A 16,053-nucleotide genomic window follows, 5' to 3' on the forward strand; every position below is an offset into this window, starting at 1 on the left:
TGTTTACGTGCTTCCTGGGTTTTCCCATCTTATTTGTGTGTCTGTTGTGAGCTCTGTGCGGAGACAGGGCAAGTGTTTTGTTCATTGTTATACCCTGTGCACCCAGCCCAGGCCCTGGCACATTGTAGTTGCTCAGGAAATCCTTAATCGAACAAAAGAATAGAAGAGAGATAGATAGAGGTAGAGAAGAGAGATAGAGGAGAGCTTGGATTCTGTCAAACAACAACACACTTGTTTTTCACAGGAGAAAGGAAAGCAAGGAACTTTACTAAAAGAACCCAATTTACTTCAGTTTAAGGCAAATTCCACACAGAGACTGTCTCAGAGACGGGCACAGGACCAGACAGCATAGAAACACCACCATCATGCATGACGGGAAGGAAAGCAGTGTCGGGCAGTGGACAGGTTGGGGGCCTGGTCTCCACCCAGGCATGGGACATGTCGTGGGCTGAGGGGCCCCATGCTGTGGGAGGGGCTGGCATGCATGACTTGCTCCCTGTGTGGGTAAAGGCTGGGCAGCTCAGGGGGCCCAAGGGTGAGATCACCCTTCCAGCCTTCCCCACAGCAGAGGCAGAGGTTTAGGCTCAGACCTCACAGCCCAAGGCTGAAGGACTAGAGTGGATTTGAGGTGACAGGAGGGAAGAGAGTGACCCTAAGGGCCAAGACGGCCTGGAGTAAGGGGTCACATTGCTGAGGCGTGGGATGGGGAAGCCGGGCATGGCATGAATGAACTCTCAGGACACCGAAGCTGAAGATAAACCTGGAACCATCTGGTCAACCCTCCTGCCCTACTTCTGAGTCCCAGAAGACAGAAGGGCCTTGCTTGGGTTCCCACAGGCTCAAACCCAGGACTCCTGTCTCCTATCCCTGTGGGAAAGTGGCGATGTGGGAGTGCTGGAGCTGGATGGCTCCTTCCAAGGCCTCCAGGGGAGCAGCAGAGGACTGGGCTCCAAGGGCCCTGGGCAGCCTTGGTGGGAGGAGAGGATGCGTAGAACCAGGAGTCAACTGTAGAGGTGCCTGTGGGCCCACACCAGGGACAGGCCTATGGATCTAAAGCCAGCACCCTTCTGGGCCCGAGAGGCACCGGAAAGGACTCTGTATCTAAAAAGCCTCCATTCCTAGCCCATCATGTGGCCTATGGCCCTCCCATCACAGTCTCCCCTTCATGGGTCTGCTGGGCTCCCAATGCATGCAAGTGTCCCTGGGAGGGGGTCACATGTTCAGGCATCCCTGCAGACCCATCAGCCTCACAGGCTTCACTGGAAATAGGGATGGGGTAGATACTGAGGAGTGAGAGATCAGGGGCCAAGTGTAGGAGTATACGGCACAGGAGGGCGGGATATCCTAGGGCCCCAGAGGGGAGAGACCCAGCTCAGGCTTCAGGGCCACGGAGGAACAGATGGGCTTGCCCAGGTGGACTGAGGGGGACCCCAATCCTCCTGATCGTTAACCCCTTCCTGTCCGGTCTAGAACCAGGTATTGGGGGGACAGAGAAGGGCAGAGGCCCAGAAACTCACCCCTACCACACGTACCCTTCAACTCCCTGGGTTTGGGCCACGAGGCTGGGAAATGAGAGCAGAGTCTTCAGGGCCCCGTCCCCCGCTGGCCTCCCAGGCACACATAGTTACAAAGGCTAGGCATGGCATATTGCAAGGGGGTCTGGGGACCCCAGCTGTGCTTCTACTGCCCTCCCTCCCCCCAGGGAGCCTACCCACCACAGGCCAGGGACCTTTGGGAAGAGCGCTCAGATGTGTGTGTGCAGCGGGGAGGCAGGGGGAGTGTGGGCTGGGGACCGTGGAGGCGAGGACTCCGGGGCCGCGGGTGGGGGGCGCGGGCGGATGCCTTGGGCCTTCATGTAGGACACAAGCTGGTCAGGGATCTCAGCCAGCACATCGCGGGCCAGGCGCGCCATGCTTAGCACGTGGTTGCCAGTGCGGTCCACGTAGTCCCTAAAGGGCACAAACTGGCCGGAGGAAAGGCACAGTCAGGCCAGGTCTCTGGCTGGACCCCAGCCCGTCCTCCTCCCCAGTCTCCTGGCCCAGGACCATGCCACCCCCACCTCTGCCCTCTCCATCAGCCAACCCTCTGCTGGTGAACACTGAGGGGCTCTTCTCTCATTGGCTCAATGAGGTATCACGGGGCACATAATCCATGCCAAGATGTACCCCTAAACAGGAGCCCTTTAGCTCCGAAGTCTTGGCACCAAGCACAGGGACTCAGCCAGTGATCAGAAAAATGCTGGATGAAGACCCTGGCTTCTGGGAAATGGGCCTTCCCATCTCCCCCAACCTCTCTGTCTCCTTTGCTCTACTTCTCCTCCGTCTCTGGGTGGACACCTACAGTCACACTCCTCTGGCTTCCTCCCAGAGGGTGACCTACCCTTGAGTGCCTCAGCTCATGTCTACCTCCAGGCCTTTCCTTCCATGGGTCCCCCCACCCCCGCCTTACTCCCAGAACTGCCCCTGCTCTGGGGTCTAGCCTCCTGACTCTGGTCTTCAACCTTGGAAGGACCCCAGGGGGTCTGGGGAACGTCAGTCTTTACTTCCAATCTCCTAGGAGGTTCACAGACAAGAGTGCTTACTACGGTGCGTTCTGAGGCTTGACTGGGCAGGGATGCCTGAAGGACAAAGACCTGTCTGCTCACTACGTGTGCCATCCTACATGAGAGGGTAAGACATGGATACAAAGAACCAGGCAATGCCCGTTCCCAGAGAAGGCTTTGGCAACACTAAAGACGCCTCCTCTGCCTCCAAGGGGTTTGCCATCTCACTGGGAAGGCAGCCCCACAGAAGACACTGGAAAGCGCAAGCACTGGGCCTAAGTGATCTGCAGGAAACCATGGAGGCCTGGTGGCTCAGGGAGGCCTTGGCAGACCATTCCGGTCAGGGCAAAAACACTGGGGGCAAGTCTCAGACATGGTAGGGAGGGGTCCCGCCAGGGGACAAGTGTGACCCAAGGACTGATTCCTGTTCCCTTCTTTGGTGACCAGACCACCCTGGAGCTCCCTCCAAGGCCCCTTTCCAGAGAATTTTCTAAAAGGGGGTATGAGGTTGGCCTGGCTAGAAGGGCTTGGGCATTTTCCGTGGGACAGGCAGGATTTGGGCTTCACCTGGACAATGTCCCGCTCTGCCAGCTTCCCCCGTGAGGAGATCCGCACGTCATCGCCATCCAGCTCCACCATGGCTGTGTGAAAACAGGCATTGGCGGTACACTGAATTAAGGTGGGCACTCGGGCCTGGCAGGACAGTGGGCTTGTCCTCCAATCCCGGGCCAATCCAGGACAGAGATGGTCAGACCAGACCCCCTCATTAGAGATGAGGAGACAGGAGGAGCCCAACATGGTGCGTCTCTGACTTCTAGCCCAGTGCTCTGGCTCCCCCACCCTCCGTTCCCAGGGTTGGGGGAGGGAGGAAGGACTGGACCTGCTCCCCACAGCCTTGGGATATGGGATGGGTGTACACCCTGACACACCCTTCCCTGTACAAACAAACACACCCTTACACCCTGCCTGCTCACCCAGACAGTCACACCCACCCAGGAGCTCTCACTCTTTGGGGAAGGGTCATTCCCAAGGGCGTGACGCCTCTGGGGAAACATCAGGGGGTGGGGACTTACCATCGAACTCCGCCTGGCCCACTCCGATGATAATGATGGACATGGGGAGTTTGGCAGCCTGGGAGATCAGGAGGAGGGACAGAATGGGGTGGGTCCATGGAAGAAGGACAGAAGGACAGAGAAATGGAAGACAGGAAGATGGAGACACACAGAGAAACATATGAAAGGGCCGGGACACGAACCAAGGGAAATAGCCGTGGGTCACCGGAGAGGAAGAGAGGGTCAAGAGGGGGAAATGGGTACCAGGTCTGCCTCTGTGAGATACCCCCCATCCCCTCTCCTGTCCCTGCATCTCCATAAAGTGGGACATCTTTTATGTGGGCAACCAGAAGTGGGAGCTGGGGCTGCAGCCCCTTATACTGAGAGCCCACCCAGTAAGGGGAGTCATGTTCCTGGGCCTCCCCCACTCTGGGCTCCCACTTCCTCCTGGCAGGCATGGGCTGGAGTCTGGGGCAGGGGTCCAAGAGACAGATTAACAAGGGAGCCACAGGCATCGGGAGGGAATGGCCCATGTGGGGACTGGGTGTTAGATACAGAGCTCATCCACAGAATCCTTCCATTCCCCAAATCTCACTGCCCGCGTAGCCTCCTCCCAGGGATTTCTCTAAAGAAGTGGGAAGGCATGCCCCCCACCCCCAGCTCACATTGACGATAGCCTCCTTGGTCTGCGCCATGTCCGAGATGACCCCGTCCGTGATGATGAGCAGCACCGAGTACTGGGAGCCGTCCTGCACTGCGGCCGCGGTCCTGGGGGAGCGGGGGCTGCAGTCTGTCTGACCCGCTCTGCACCCCTCCCAGCCCCCATAACACTTTGCAGGGGGTGGGGGGGGGAATTCTTTGGCGGGAGGAGAGTCTCTTTAGGGTCAGGGCTCCCTGAAAGGTGAGTGAATGGAAGAGACGCCCCTCCCATGTTCCAGAGAGGACAGGTGTGCATGGACGCCTCATGAGCAGCTGGGGATGGGCATCTGGGGACCCTGGCACTCACCTGGCCACGTGGGTCACCACCGGGGCGAAGTTGGTGGGGCCGTAGAGCTGCACAGTGCGCAGGCTGTGGTGGTAGGCCTCCAGGATGCCATCGATGCCGCAGCAGGAAGGGTTCTCCTGGTTGCCATTCTGGGGGCGCCGAGGAGAGGGAGGCTGAGCCCAGGAAGAAGGGAGGAGGAGGAGAGAGGGTAGCCGGGCCTGTGCACAGCCAGGGTGGGGAAGGCCAGCAGGCCTGGGATGGGCCTGGGATCTCTATGACTCTTCCCTGGTGGGAGGTAGTGGACAGGGGAGGGAGCCCCTCGGGCAGCGCACACTCTGGGGAAGCAGAGCCCAAACCCACTCCTTGCCCCACTCCCTGCTCCTGCTCAGACAGGCCCCCCTGAGAGCCCTGGCTGCTCCCCTCAGGAAACCTTGGGCAAACCACCCCATCCTCCAGTGACTGCCAGGTCTGAGCAGCTCTGGAAGGACCAGCAGCTGATCTGTCTTCTTGTACCTGGTGTGCAGCACCGTGCCTGGCATGGCGGAGTGCTCCCAGCTTGTGGGAGGGAGGGAGAGGAGGTGGTCCCCGTCTCAGCACCAACTCAGGGAGCTCCTGGGCCCATTCGCAGTTGTCTTATCCCAGTGCACACCCCTTTACCCTTATTTTGGGGGCCTTGGAGGGGAGGGGTAGTTCAAGCACATCTCCACTCCACCTCTCCTGGGTCTTCAGGGAAAGGAGGCCAGAGCCCACTGTGAGTGGCATCAGACATGGAGGGGAGGTGCTGGTGAGCAAGGTGGGAGTGGGCTTCTGGGTGCCCTGCTATGAGCTTACCCACCCCCCCAGCAGGCAACCTACCCACCCTGCCTCCAAAGGGGGCACTGACTGTCCTGGGGCAGGGATGATGAGGACGATGAGCCCTCCACCCCAGGCTTGTCGCCAAGCCCCGAGCCTGATCAGCCCTCGGTCTGACCTCCCAGGACCTCCTACCAGCGGGAACTCATGGGACACCCTTCCATCGGGTGGCAGCTTGGCCCCAAAGCCAAGGGCAGGGAACATCTTGTCGCTGTCGTAGTGCTGGATGATCTCCCCGACAGCAGTCAGCGCCAGCGCGTAGGCGTTCAGCTGGTAGGGGCTCATGTAGTGCAGGGACGTGGACTGCGACGGGTTCCCTGTGACACGGGACATGGGAACATTTGCTGCTCCTGACACCCCAAGCACTGTGGGCTCAGAATGCAGAGGGGGGTCTCCAGGGGCACCCGTGATTTTCTTTATCCTTGACTCTTTTCTTTCTCTCTTGCCACACCCTCAATCCTTCTGTAAATCCTGGTTGCTAACCCTTCAAAATGCATGCACCCGCTCACCGGCTTCTCCTGTCCTCTGTGACAGCCCCATCCCCTTGCCTGTGGGAAGGCGGCTGCCCAGACCATCTCTCAGCTTCTGTCCTTTGCCTGGAGTCCGGCCCAAGGAACGAGGCGGCCATGCCTCTCCTCGGCTCTGAAGGCTCCCATCTAGCCCAGAACCAGACCCACAGTCCTTACGGGGGAGCCCACAGGCTCTTTGGGGTCAGGCCTCCAGTGACCTCCCTCCTTGCCTCCTGCCAGCCCCTCCCCTCACTCAGGCCCAGCCCCCTGCCATCCCTACCTCAGGGCCTCCGCAGTGGCATGTCCCTTTGCCCCAGGACACTTTTCCGCATAGGTACGTGTAGCTTGCTTCATCTACTCAAGGGTCCCCTTTCCAGTGTGGTCCCCTTCCCAGTGTGCGTCCTGAAAATCATAGCCTCCCCCAATACTCCCTTATCCCTCTTGCTGGCTTACGTCACCCCTGTAGCCCTCATCCCCACTGAGAAAGGCCCACATTTTACTTATTGATTCATCCAAGGCATTACGCCTCAGACTGCCAACCAACAGATCCTGCCTCCCTGCGAACAGCTGCGTGCTCTTCCCGTGGGTCCTTCCCTCTCAGTCTCAGGTCCTCGTGTGTGCAGTGGTAGTGACAGTGCCACCTCATGGGAGTGTTGTGAGGACAGAGCAGGTGGGATTCTTGCAATGCCTCTCCCAGCCTTGAATCCTACCACCCTAGGACTCTGAGGCCCATCCCACGAGTCCCAAACCGGGGCTGCTCTGACAGGCATGAGAGTGAGCACGGAGTACCGCCAGCGGGGGTCCAGACTCCAAGGGAGGTGGTGACGTTTCCAACAGTGTGAAATTGGGCACTGGTCGTTCATGGTGAATTGGGCAGAGCCCCACCCTGGTGAAGGTCCCCGGTGGGAAGGGAGCTGGGGCAGCCCCAACGAAGCTGGGAACTGGGATTCCTGCCCTCACGGATGACCAAAGAGCTCCCCTCCAGCCTGGGGATTGGGCTGTGTGGGAGGATGTGAGATTTGATCCTATGAGGAAACATCTTTTCTCCAGCGCTCCTCATGGGCCCAGAGCCCAGATTTGTTAGTGACCACAGTCCAGGCTGGGGACACCTTCACCATCTTGGTAATCCCTTTGGCTCCCCATGCCTTAAGGACCTTCTTTTCAGTGAAGATGAGGCCAGAGAATATGGGAGAGCTGGTCCCAGCTAGGACCAACTACCACAGCTCTGAGAAGCCCTCCCTGCTCCAGACCCCAGCCCCCAGCCAGCTCCTCTGCCCATCCCCCCACTCACCATTGGAAGCCGTGAAGTCAATGGCCACCGTGAAGTTGATCTGGGTCCTGGAAGAGGAAGAGCAGCAGGGGAGTCACCTGGACAGGGAAAAATCCAGCCTCCACCCCAGCCCCACAGCTTGCTGGACACGTGGCCTTGGTGAAGTCGCTCATCTTCTTCCAGTTCTGGAAAACGGGGATAGTCATGCCAGCCACGGCCTCCCCACAAACGACTGTTGCGAACCTAAGAGGAAGGCAGTGTCTGAAGCTCTCTGAATGGACTGTGTTCTGTGTGAGCACATGGTGACAATTATTTCCTCCCAAAACCCTGCCCCTGGGCCCACCTGAGTCCCGTGAAGTTCTCACTGTGTTTCTCGCTCAAATTCAGTGTCAGATGCAGGGTTAACGCTTCTTTGGCAAAAAAAAAGAGAGCCAAAGAGATATCATGCATCTCTGAGGGAAGAACCAAATACCCCCCATACTGCTGTCTCGCCAAAAACTTGAACCTGAATCCAACTGAGCTTCCAGAGCTCTCTCCCAGCTGTGTACAGGAAATACAGGGGACAGAGGAACACGTTCCATGACAGCCGGGGGAAGCAGCCAGTAAAAACCAGTCTGAGGGAGTCCCCTCCCCCCTCAGACATTGTGAATCTGAATCCCTTGGTGGGGAGCAGGACTCTGTTTTAGCAAGCCCTCACGTGCTTAGAGGAATCAACAGATGAAAAGAGAATTAAGGGACAAATCGACCAGTTGCAATATATGGATCTTGCCCGGATTTCTGATTAAAATAAGCTAACTGAACAACTTTATAAGAAAACTAGGGAAGTTGGAACACTGCCTAGATATTTGGTATTAAGAAACTATTTGATATTTAGGTGTAATTATACTACTTATAGTATTGCAGTTGTATTTTACAAAGAGAATGTCCTTATATTTTTAGAGCTATATCCCTAAGTATTGGGGGATATATGTGATCTGTGATTTGCTTCATTTGCTTCAAAATAACTGAATGAAAGGGAGCATGTGTTGAAGGAGACTGGCCAGGGGTCGGTTAACTGTTGAACCTGGGTGAAGGGTGCCTGGGGGTTTGTTATACCTTCTCTCTACTTTTGAGTGTATTTAGAAATTTTCCATAATAAAAAAGTTTGGTTTTAAAGATTCAGGTTCAGGGTTGAAGCTTTCTGAGTGTTTGCTGCCCTAGGGTCCAGGCTAGATACTGACAGAACGAAGCTGACAAGACAGGAGCCCCTGGATAAAGTCTTGTCTTGTGGGCCTCATTGTCCAGTGACCACAGAGCTGGTCGGTGACCAGGTTTAGAAAGAAGAGCCCAGGGCCACACTCCCAACGATGCCAGTTCAGTCGGCCTAAGACGGGGCCCCAGAGTCTGCTTCTTCAACAGACTATCCCTGCCCTCCTCCACAGATGGATTCTGAGGCGCGGTTCTGGGATCACAGGTGGGGACGCTCTGTTCCGGTGGTTCCCAGTTGGCCCGATGTAAGATCAGCCACAGCCCTCTCTCCACCCGACTGTGCATGAGCTCCTGCTCATGGAACCATTGTCCCCCAGGAAGGGAGAAGGACAGGGTGAGCAGGAGACCCAGGGCTGGGTCTGCTGGCCAGAGCAGTCTGGCCCACGCCCTCTCCCATTGTCTGCTGCCTGGGGGGCAGGGCGTCCAGGGGACTCCAACCTCTGAGGGAGACAGAGAAATAAGATGGCATGAGCCTGGGTCCCTGACCGATGGTGTGGTACATCTTCCCACCCATCCCTGCCACCCCATGGATAAAAAATAAGCCTTTGTTTGTATTAAGCCTTGAGGTCACAGGATTATTTGTTATAGCGGTTGGCCTGTCCTATTCATCTACTGTTCGTTGTCATCTCTCCCTGGGAAGTAAAGAGATCTTGTCTTTGCTACAGGGAAAGAGCTCCGCTCCCAGGGCCGCCATCGGGAGGGCGGTTCTGGCCCATGGGACCACAACTGAGGACACCACTGGCTGGGCTCTTCCAAATCAGGGTGAAGGAAGAGGTAAGTCTTACCCCTTAACTGGTCTTCCCCTGCTCTGGGTTCCAAAATGACCTGGGGAAGGGAGGGGCTAGAAAGCCTCCCTGCAGGCTCTCCATGCCCCCCTGCTTTAGGGCGGAGCAGGGCAGAACACAGCCGGGGCCCAGGTGGCCATTCCCACCCTCTGGGGCCAGGTGGGCAGGGAAGGGAGGCCAGGGAGAAGAGGAGCCCGAGACAAATGCCTCCATCAGCAGCCTGTCTGGACATGCAGGTCGAGCGAGTTCTCGATCCCTGGAGCCTATTCTCCGGCTCGGGTCTCTGGTGAGGACGAAGAGGTGTGAGCGAGGCCTGGGGTTGGCGCCAGCGCCGAACCTTCCCCAGCCTTGCGGCGCCGGCTTCGCAGGGAAGGCTGGCCTCTGAGGGCTCCTTCTCGATGAGACATCCCAGCACCCAGCCCTTCCGCCCCACTGTGTCTGCCGGCATCTCGGCCCACCTGGCTGCTGCGAGACAGGCAGGGCCGGGATGACTCACGTCTGTGGAAGCAATGCCGCACGTGAGGCCAGGAGGAGGCCTGCCGCTGGTTGGGCGTGTGGCCACCAGCAAGTTATGTAAAATGGACATAATCATCTTCGCCCTGCCCACTGGGTTCTGTACATGAGGGGCGCCTTGCAAAGAAGAAGGATAAATAGGATGTGCACTGTTTGAAAATTAGCAGGTGTTCTAGAATGTAAGTGCAGGCTGCTTCATGGGCGAGGGAACGGGGTGGTTTTGATGGGGGAAGGGAGCCCAGGCAGGGTCTGGAGTGCGCTCAGAGGAAGGGCAGGTAGGGGCAGTGGCGGGCCCCCAGGTGACTGTGAAGAGGTGTGTATTCAGTGGGAAGAAGGAGAGTTTGCAACCTAGAAACCAGTTTCGAGGCAGCAGGGTGTGGTGTCATGGGAGAGTACATGTGGCTTCCCAGGGCCCGATTTTTCCCTCTGCCCTGGAAAAGGCGGCAGCCAAGTGCCCGCTTGGCTGGGATGAGCCTTTGGCACCTGTCCTGCCTGTCTTCTTTCCAGACAGGTGTAGTCACTCACCTGCCTGCACCTGTGGGCTCTCGGCTCCCCACACCCTGACCTGGCCCCTGTTCTGGCACAGAGCACACTAACCTCAGTTCGGAGTCGGGCTCTATTTCCATGAGCTGTGGGCTAGAGCCTGCGGGCTCTCCTGCCTGCCTTGGCCTGGATGCCAGCCCTTCTGGTTCTTTCTGCTCGTTAAGCTCATGTTTGACCCTCTGATGGCTCATCCCCCAGCACCTCTTGCCCCCTATAGGTCCCTGCTGCCACTGGGCAGGCTAATCAGTGCAACCCACGCCCACCAGACCAGGCATCAGGAGCTCAGAGAAGGAACGGCCATTAGAATTCACTCCAATCTCTGCGTGTATAGAGGAGGAAACTGACGCTCAGGGAAGGAAAGTGACTTGCTCCAAGTAATCTAACAAATTCATGGCTAAGAAGCACCTAGAGCCTGGGCCTCCTATTTCCTCAACCAGAGCTCTGCCTCCCTAAGCCCTTGGTTCTCTTTGTCATGGAGTCCCTACCACCTCGGGGTCCCATCCCTGCAAGGGGACAGATGGGACCCAGACTGGCCTCCGTGGCTCAGGAGCACCCTCTGTAGCCACTCAGGATCCAGAAGCATCCAGGGCTCTGGGCAAGTTGTCTGAGGCCAGATACTAGAGGTGGCTCAGGGCTCACAGGCTATGTCCAGAGTCTCAAAGAGGCCAGAGCTGCTCATGCTTATATGTGGGGCCCCCTTCCCTCTCCCCAAAGCCAAAGAAACCAGGCTGGATCTCTTCTCACCCTCCTTTGATGTAGTCAAGAAATGTGCACTCAGACTCCACAGCGAAGGAAAGCAGCGTGACCTTGAAAACAAGAGGAAGCTTGGTCAGTGGGGAGCTCAGAGCTACGGGGAGATGGTTTGCTGCAAGCGAGGGAGCACGCAGCACCGCCGGCTTTGCACACTCCACTGCATACAGTAGCCACAACAACCCTGTGAAGCACAATGGTTATCCCATTTTCTAGCCAAAGAAACTGAGGTTCAAAGAGGGAGGCAGCATGCCCAAGGACACTGTCAGGACCTGGCCGAGTGAGAAGCGAACTCAGGTCTGACTCCAGAGCCTGCCCTCTTGACCTTGACCCCACCTGCACCCCCACAGGGCCCGCCCTCTGTCCCTGAAGCATGGAGGCTCAAGCCAAGAGCACAAGTTTCCCCCAAGTGGATACCGGCATGGAGTGTGGAAGGCAAGGGGGTCTTCCCGACACGGCACTACCAACCTGCCAATGTTGAGGAGCTCCCTGTCCCACGAACCATCCATCCGAGAAACATGCCCCTTTGGTGTGTCCTTGTATCTTCAGTCTCACTTGTCCCAACTCACCTGTTTGGTGTCTCTTGATCTCCACCTTCTCAGACCCAAGATCCTCATAAGCAGCCTTTTCTTTCCCGGGAGGTAACCGACCTGCCCCCCCCCCCCCCCGCCCCAGAGCAGACGCCTTTTCACCCCTGCCCCCTAATGGCTTTGGCAATGACTGTGCCTAGACAGGCAGCTACCTGGCGGCTCATTACAATAATGATTTAGGATTGTGAGGACAAGTAAGTGAAAACCCGGCTGCCAAAATCAATTAAATGGGGCAAGGTTGGGGCAGGAAACCTTTACCTGTGTCGGAGAGCTCTACCCTAGAATCTGCGGAACTCCCTACTGGTGCAGGCTCTGTTATCTTTACAAACTCTCTGGGTAGGCCAGAGAGGGTCTCTGCTTGACATCAACCCAAATAACAGGAGGGTTTGTGGGTGCTGTGCTGGGCCTTGGAGACCCTACCTGCCGTGGTTAGGGTGTTAGGCACCTGAATGAACAAAGCCTCCTTTCGCTAGGAGGAGACTACGGCTGTGGCCTCTACCCTGACTGATGACCACCAGACTCGCTGGGGAGCTTTGAAAACCTCCTGCACCCTGGGTGAGGAACCCAAACCAGTTACATCAGTTTTGGGGGTAGGGTTCTGGCCTTGGATCTTTTTTAAGCTCCTCACATGAGTCTAACCTGCAGGTGGGGTTGAACCCCAAGGCCCTGGGATGAAGTAATTCCCTAACTTGCCAGACCATACGGATTGAGCCAGGATCCTGCTGCTCAGAGTGTGGTCCCTGAACCCCCACCAGCAGCACCAGCATCCTGATGCTGGCTAAAAATGTGGACATGCAGGGGCGCCTGGGTGGCTCAGTCAGTTGAGTGCCTGCCTTTGGCTCAGGTCATAATCCTGGGGTCCTTCGATGGAGCCCCACATTGGGCTCCTTGCTCAGTGGGGAGTCTGCTTCCCCCTCTGCTTGTGCTCTTTCTCAAATAAATTATCAATCAATAAATAAAATCTTTTTAAAGAAAGAAATGCAGACATGCAGATTCTTGGCATTTTAACAAGGTCCCCAGAAGATTCTGCACATAGTAAGGAAGGTATGAGAAGCACTAAACACAGCTTCCTGGGCCCCAGCCTAGGCCTCCTAAAATGGAACCCTAGGGAACTGGACTTGGCATATGCATTTTAATAAGCATCCTGGACCGGGGCACCTGGGTCGTTTAGTCAGTTGAGTATCTGACTCTTGATTTCACTCAGGTCATGATCTCAGGTCATGTGCTCAGCAAGGAGTCTGCTTGAGATTTTCTCTCCTGCCCTTCCCGCTCATGTGAGCTCTCTCTCTCTCAAATAAATAAATCTTAAAAAAAAAAAAAAATCCGGGACCCTGACTAACTTTTTATGTTGAAGACTGGCCTGAGACAAATCGTGTCCCCTCTCTGGGCCTCAGTTTCCTTATCTTCAAGAAGACTGAAGAAGATCAGTGATTTTCAAGCTTTTTTTTTTTTTTTTTGAGCTGTACATCCAGGATTTCTCAGCTGGGGAAAGTGCTGCCTCCCCTAGGGACACGGGAATATGTGGGAAAGTTCCGGGGGTCTGCCAGCCATTACCATTCATCTCCTTGGAGTGAACAGAGAATTTCCAGCCCTCTGTCATAGCCAGCCAGTGCAGTAAGGAGGGTAGGGATGATTTATGAACCCATTTTACAGATGGAGACAATAAGGTACCTCAGAGAAAGCTGCAGAGCTCCCTGACTAGGACCTCGTCCAGGTCTGGAGTTGCAGTTTGCTTAAATCCAGTGACTCACTGTGGTCGCATTAGCTGCTGGGGCTTCGGACTGCCATGGTAGGGAGGGACAGGAGGGGTACAGCTCTGAATATAGTTGCAGGGGAAAGACGCTGGCTTGTCTGAGACAGGCACCGTGGCCTCCACCTCAGAGCTTTTGCAGCATGTGCTGATCCCCACAGCTAGAATTCTCTTTCTCCAGTAGCCCCAATGCTTGCTCTTTCACCTTTGAATCTCTGCTCAAATGTCACCTTCTCAGAGAAAAGCTTTTCCTTGACTACTTAATATAAAATAGTTTTGTCTCTGGCGTTCCCTAACCCTTTACCTTCTTTTTTTTTTTTTAAAGATTTTATTTCTTTATTTGACAGAAAGAGAGAGACAGCGAGAGAGGAAACACAAGCAGGGAGAGTGGGAGAGGGAGAAGCAGGTCTTCCGCTGAACAGGGAGTCCGACACAGGGCTTGATCCCAGGACTCTGGGATTATGATCTGAGCCAAGACATACGTTTAACTGACTGAGCCACCCAGGCACCCCAACCCTTTACCTTCTTATACTTTTTTCCACAGCACTTGTAACCACCTGAAAAATCCAGGTATATGTATGCATATGTATTTGTTTTCTGTCTCCCCCACTAAAATGTAAGTACCAGGAAGGTAAAGATGTGAGTCTGTCTTGTTCCCAGCTATAATCCTCATGCCTAGAACACGGCAGCATTCAAGAAATGTTTGTTGGATAAATGCATGAATGTCCTGAAGAGCAGCCGCCCAGATGCCACATGGCTCGTGTAATCCTAGGATCGTCGTGGCAAACGTGCACTGACTGCCGTCTCCAGCTCTAGGACCTTGGTTGTGCCTCTCTGGCTCTGTGACCTTAGCTGAGTCACTTCCCTGCTGGCAGCCTTGGTTTCCTCTTTTATGACAAGGGGATGATAATGTCTGCCTCTCAAGGAAACAACCTGTGTAAAGTACCTCGGTGGGGAATTTCCCAGAGTAAGGGCCCAATGCACAGGACTCCTTTTCCTCTCCCTTTCTGCAGGAAGTCCCCATGGGAGTTCCTCTCTGGGATTTCTCATTCTGTATCACAGCGCCTGTAGTGTGGCCCATCTACCCACCCCCAGGCTGTGGCTCCATCTACCCCACCCTTCCCACCCTTAACTCTCCAGGTCTGGCTTCCACACCCCACACGAGCCCACACAGACACGCACAACTCCTGACAGGGCAGACCTAGCTCCAGACTCAGGATGTCCACACCCGGCTACAGAGAGGGGCGTGGCTACTCACCGTGCCAGAATTCACGTATTTCTTCTTTTTCATTTTCTTTTTCGGGTTTACCACCTGCAGGAGAAAACAGGTACTAGGTCAGGAGCGTTTCCAAGCAGTCAGGGGTAGGCTCCCAGAGCTTCTAACAACCCCTGGGTATGGCTCCAGCCCTAGTAAGAAGAATGGGGGGTGTAAGACTGGGGGGTCTGGGGGAGGAGGCTCCAGGGAGGTTTTGTGAGAGAACTGGCATTTAGATTTATGCATTCCTGATTAGATCCAGTGTTCCACAACCGAACACACCAGGAATAATATTTATTTAACCTTCCTCCCCACTGCTCCCCCAACACGCCCTCCACCCAATGCTGCCAAAGGAGGCTCGATGTCGCAAAGGGGCCCTGTCTGTGCCTGCCTTTGTGTGTTGGCTCAGGCAGCTCCCCTCACCCCGAATGCCTCCCCCACCACCAGTTCCCATCTTCCCTGCTCCTCCTTGGAGATTCAGCCCTAGGGCTGCCCTTGGGCCTTGGGGGCTCCCCCTCCATGCACCCCTGCCAACACAGCAGTTAGAACTTCCTTAACTGTTCCTCATGTGAAACATTTCATTCCAAACCAGACCTAAGCACTTATTTAGTAGATGCTAAAAAAAATCGCTTGTGGGTGTGCGTAACTCAGGGGTCTCAACTGCCCCCCCCAACTCCCACATACTTGGCCATGTTTGGAGACACTTTGGTTGTCATGACTCGGGGAGAAGACAGAAGCCAGGGATGCTGCCGAACACCATGCCATGCTCTGGGCAGCAACCCTCCCGCAAAGAATCTGAGTCCAAGATGTGGGTAGCGTGGAGGCTGAGAAGTGAGCCCTCTTCCCCTTGAGCTTTCCAGGGCCTTTCACATGGGCCAGAAGCCTCACCAGGTCTTTTGTTTCCATGGGGGACATTCAGGCCCAACCTTGCCCTCATCTCCCATCAAAGGAAGCAAGTCAGGTTGATTTTCACACCCTCTCTGTCCTCTCTAGGCTGCTGGTGAACTCATGGCCCCTGCCCCCCATCCCCTGTTCTTCTGCAGGGGGGTGGCAGGCTTTGTCATCAGCAGATGCCTCTTTTGTCTGAATGAGTGTTAATATCCATTCCTGGAGATCAGGAAATTAAGACCCAGGGACAGAAGCCTTTTCCCCAAGGTTACACAGGGCTCTGCGTAGTGACAAAATTAGAAAACAGGTTCCTGCCCTAAGGTCAGTGCTGCTTACCTGGGTGCCACCTTGACAACAAATACAAACACATTCCTTGACAAATACTTATGGGTGGGAGTGGGGGGACACCAATTTCTCTCTTCTAGAATCTTCACTCCAGCTGGAGAAAGGTATGTCCTCAGGAGACAGAGGACAAGAGGCACCAAAAACGGGGAGCCACAAACGTGAAAGGAGTTGGAGGA

The 16,053-nt window shown here is 55.6% G+C and overlaps 1 protein-coding gene across 4 annotated transcripts in view; it reads right to left on the reverse strand.

Moving 5' to 3' along the window:
* Nucleotides 1-264: 264 nt before the first annotated feature.
* The window catches only part of CPNE5 (copine 5), an 88,462-nt gene continuing 72,673 nt past the window's right edge, over nt 265-16,053 (reverse strand). For 2 of the 4 annotated variants that reach the window (XM_044250240.1, XM_044250245.1), the window contains 9 exons: nt 14,648-14,701; nt 11,044-11,105; nt 7,232-7,278; nt 5,567-5,748; nt 4,601-4,728; nt 4,260-4,362; nt 3,616-3,673; nt 3,110-3,183; nt 265-1,963 (listed from right to left, as the gene is read on the reverse strand). In XM_044250240.1, coding sequence (XP_044106175.1) covers nt 1,745-1,963; nt 3,110-3,183; nt 3,616-3,673; nt 4,260-4,362; nt 4,601-4,728; nt 5,567-5,748; nt 7,232-7,278; nt 11,044-11,105; nt 14,648-14,701 — 927 coding nt within the window. In that variant the 3' untranslated portion in view covers nt 265-1,744. Of the gene's footprint in view, nt 1,964-3,109; nt 3,184-3,615; nt 3,674-4,259; nt 4,363-4,600; nt 4,729-5,566; nt 5,749-7,231; nt 7,279-11,043; nt 11,106-11,618; nt 11,659-14,647; nt 14,702-16,053 lie in introns of those variants that run through there. The other 2 variants (XM_044250252.1, XM_044250248.1) reach the window with 2 other exon arrangements.

Source organism: Neovison vison, chromosome 1 (genome assembly GCF_020171115.1).
Source record: "Neovison vison isolate M4711 chromosome 1, ASM_NN_V1, whole genome shotgun sequence".
Lineage (NCBI taxonomy): Eukaryota > Metazoa > Chordata > Mammalia > Carnivora > Mustelidae > Neogale > Neogale vison.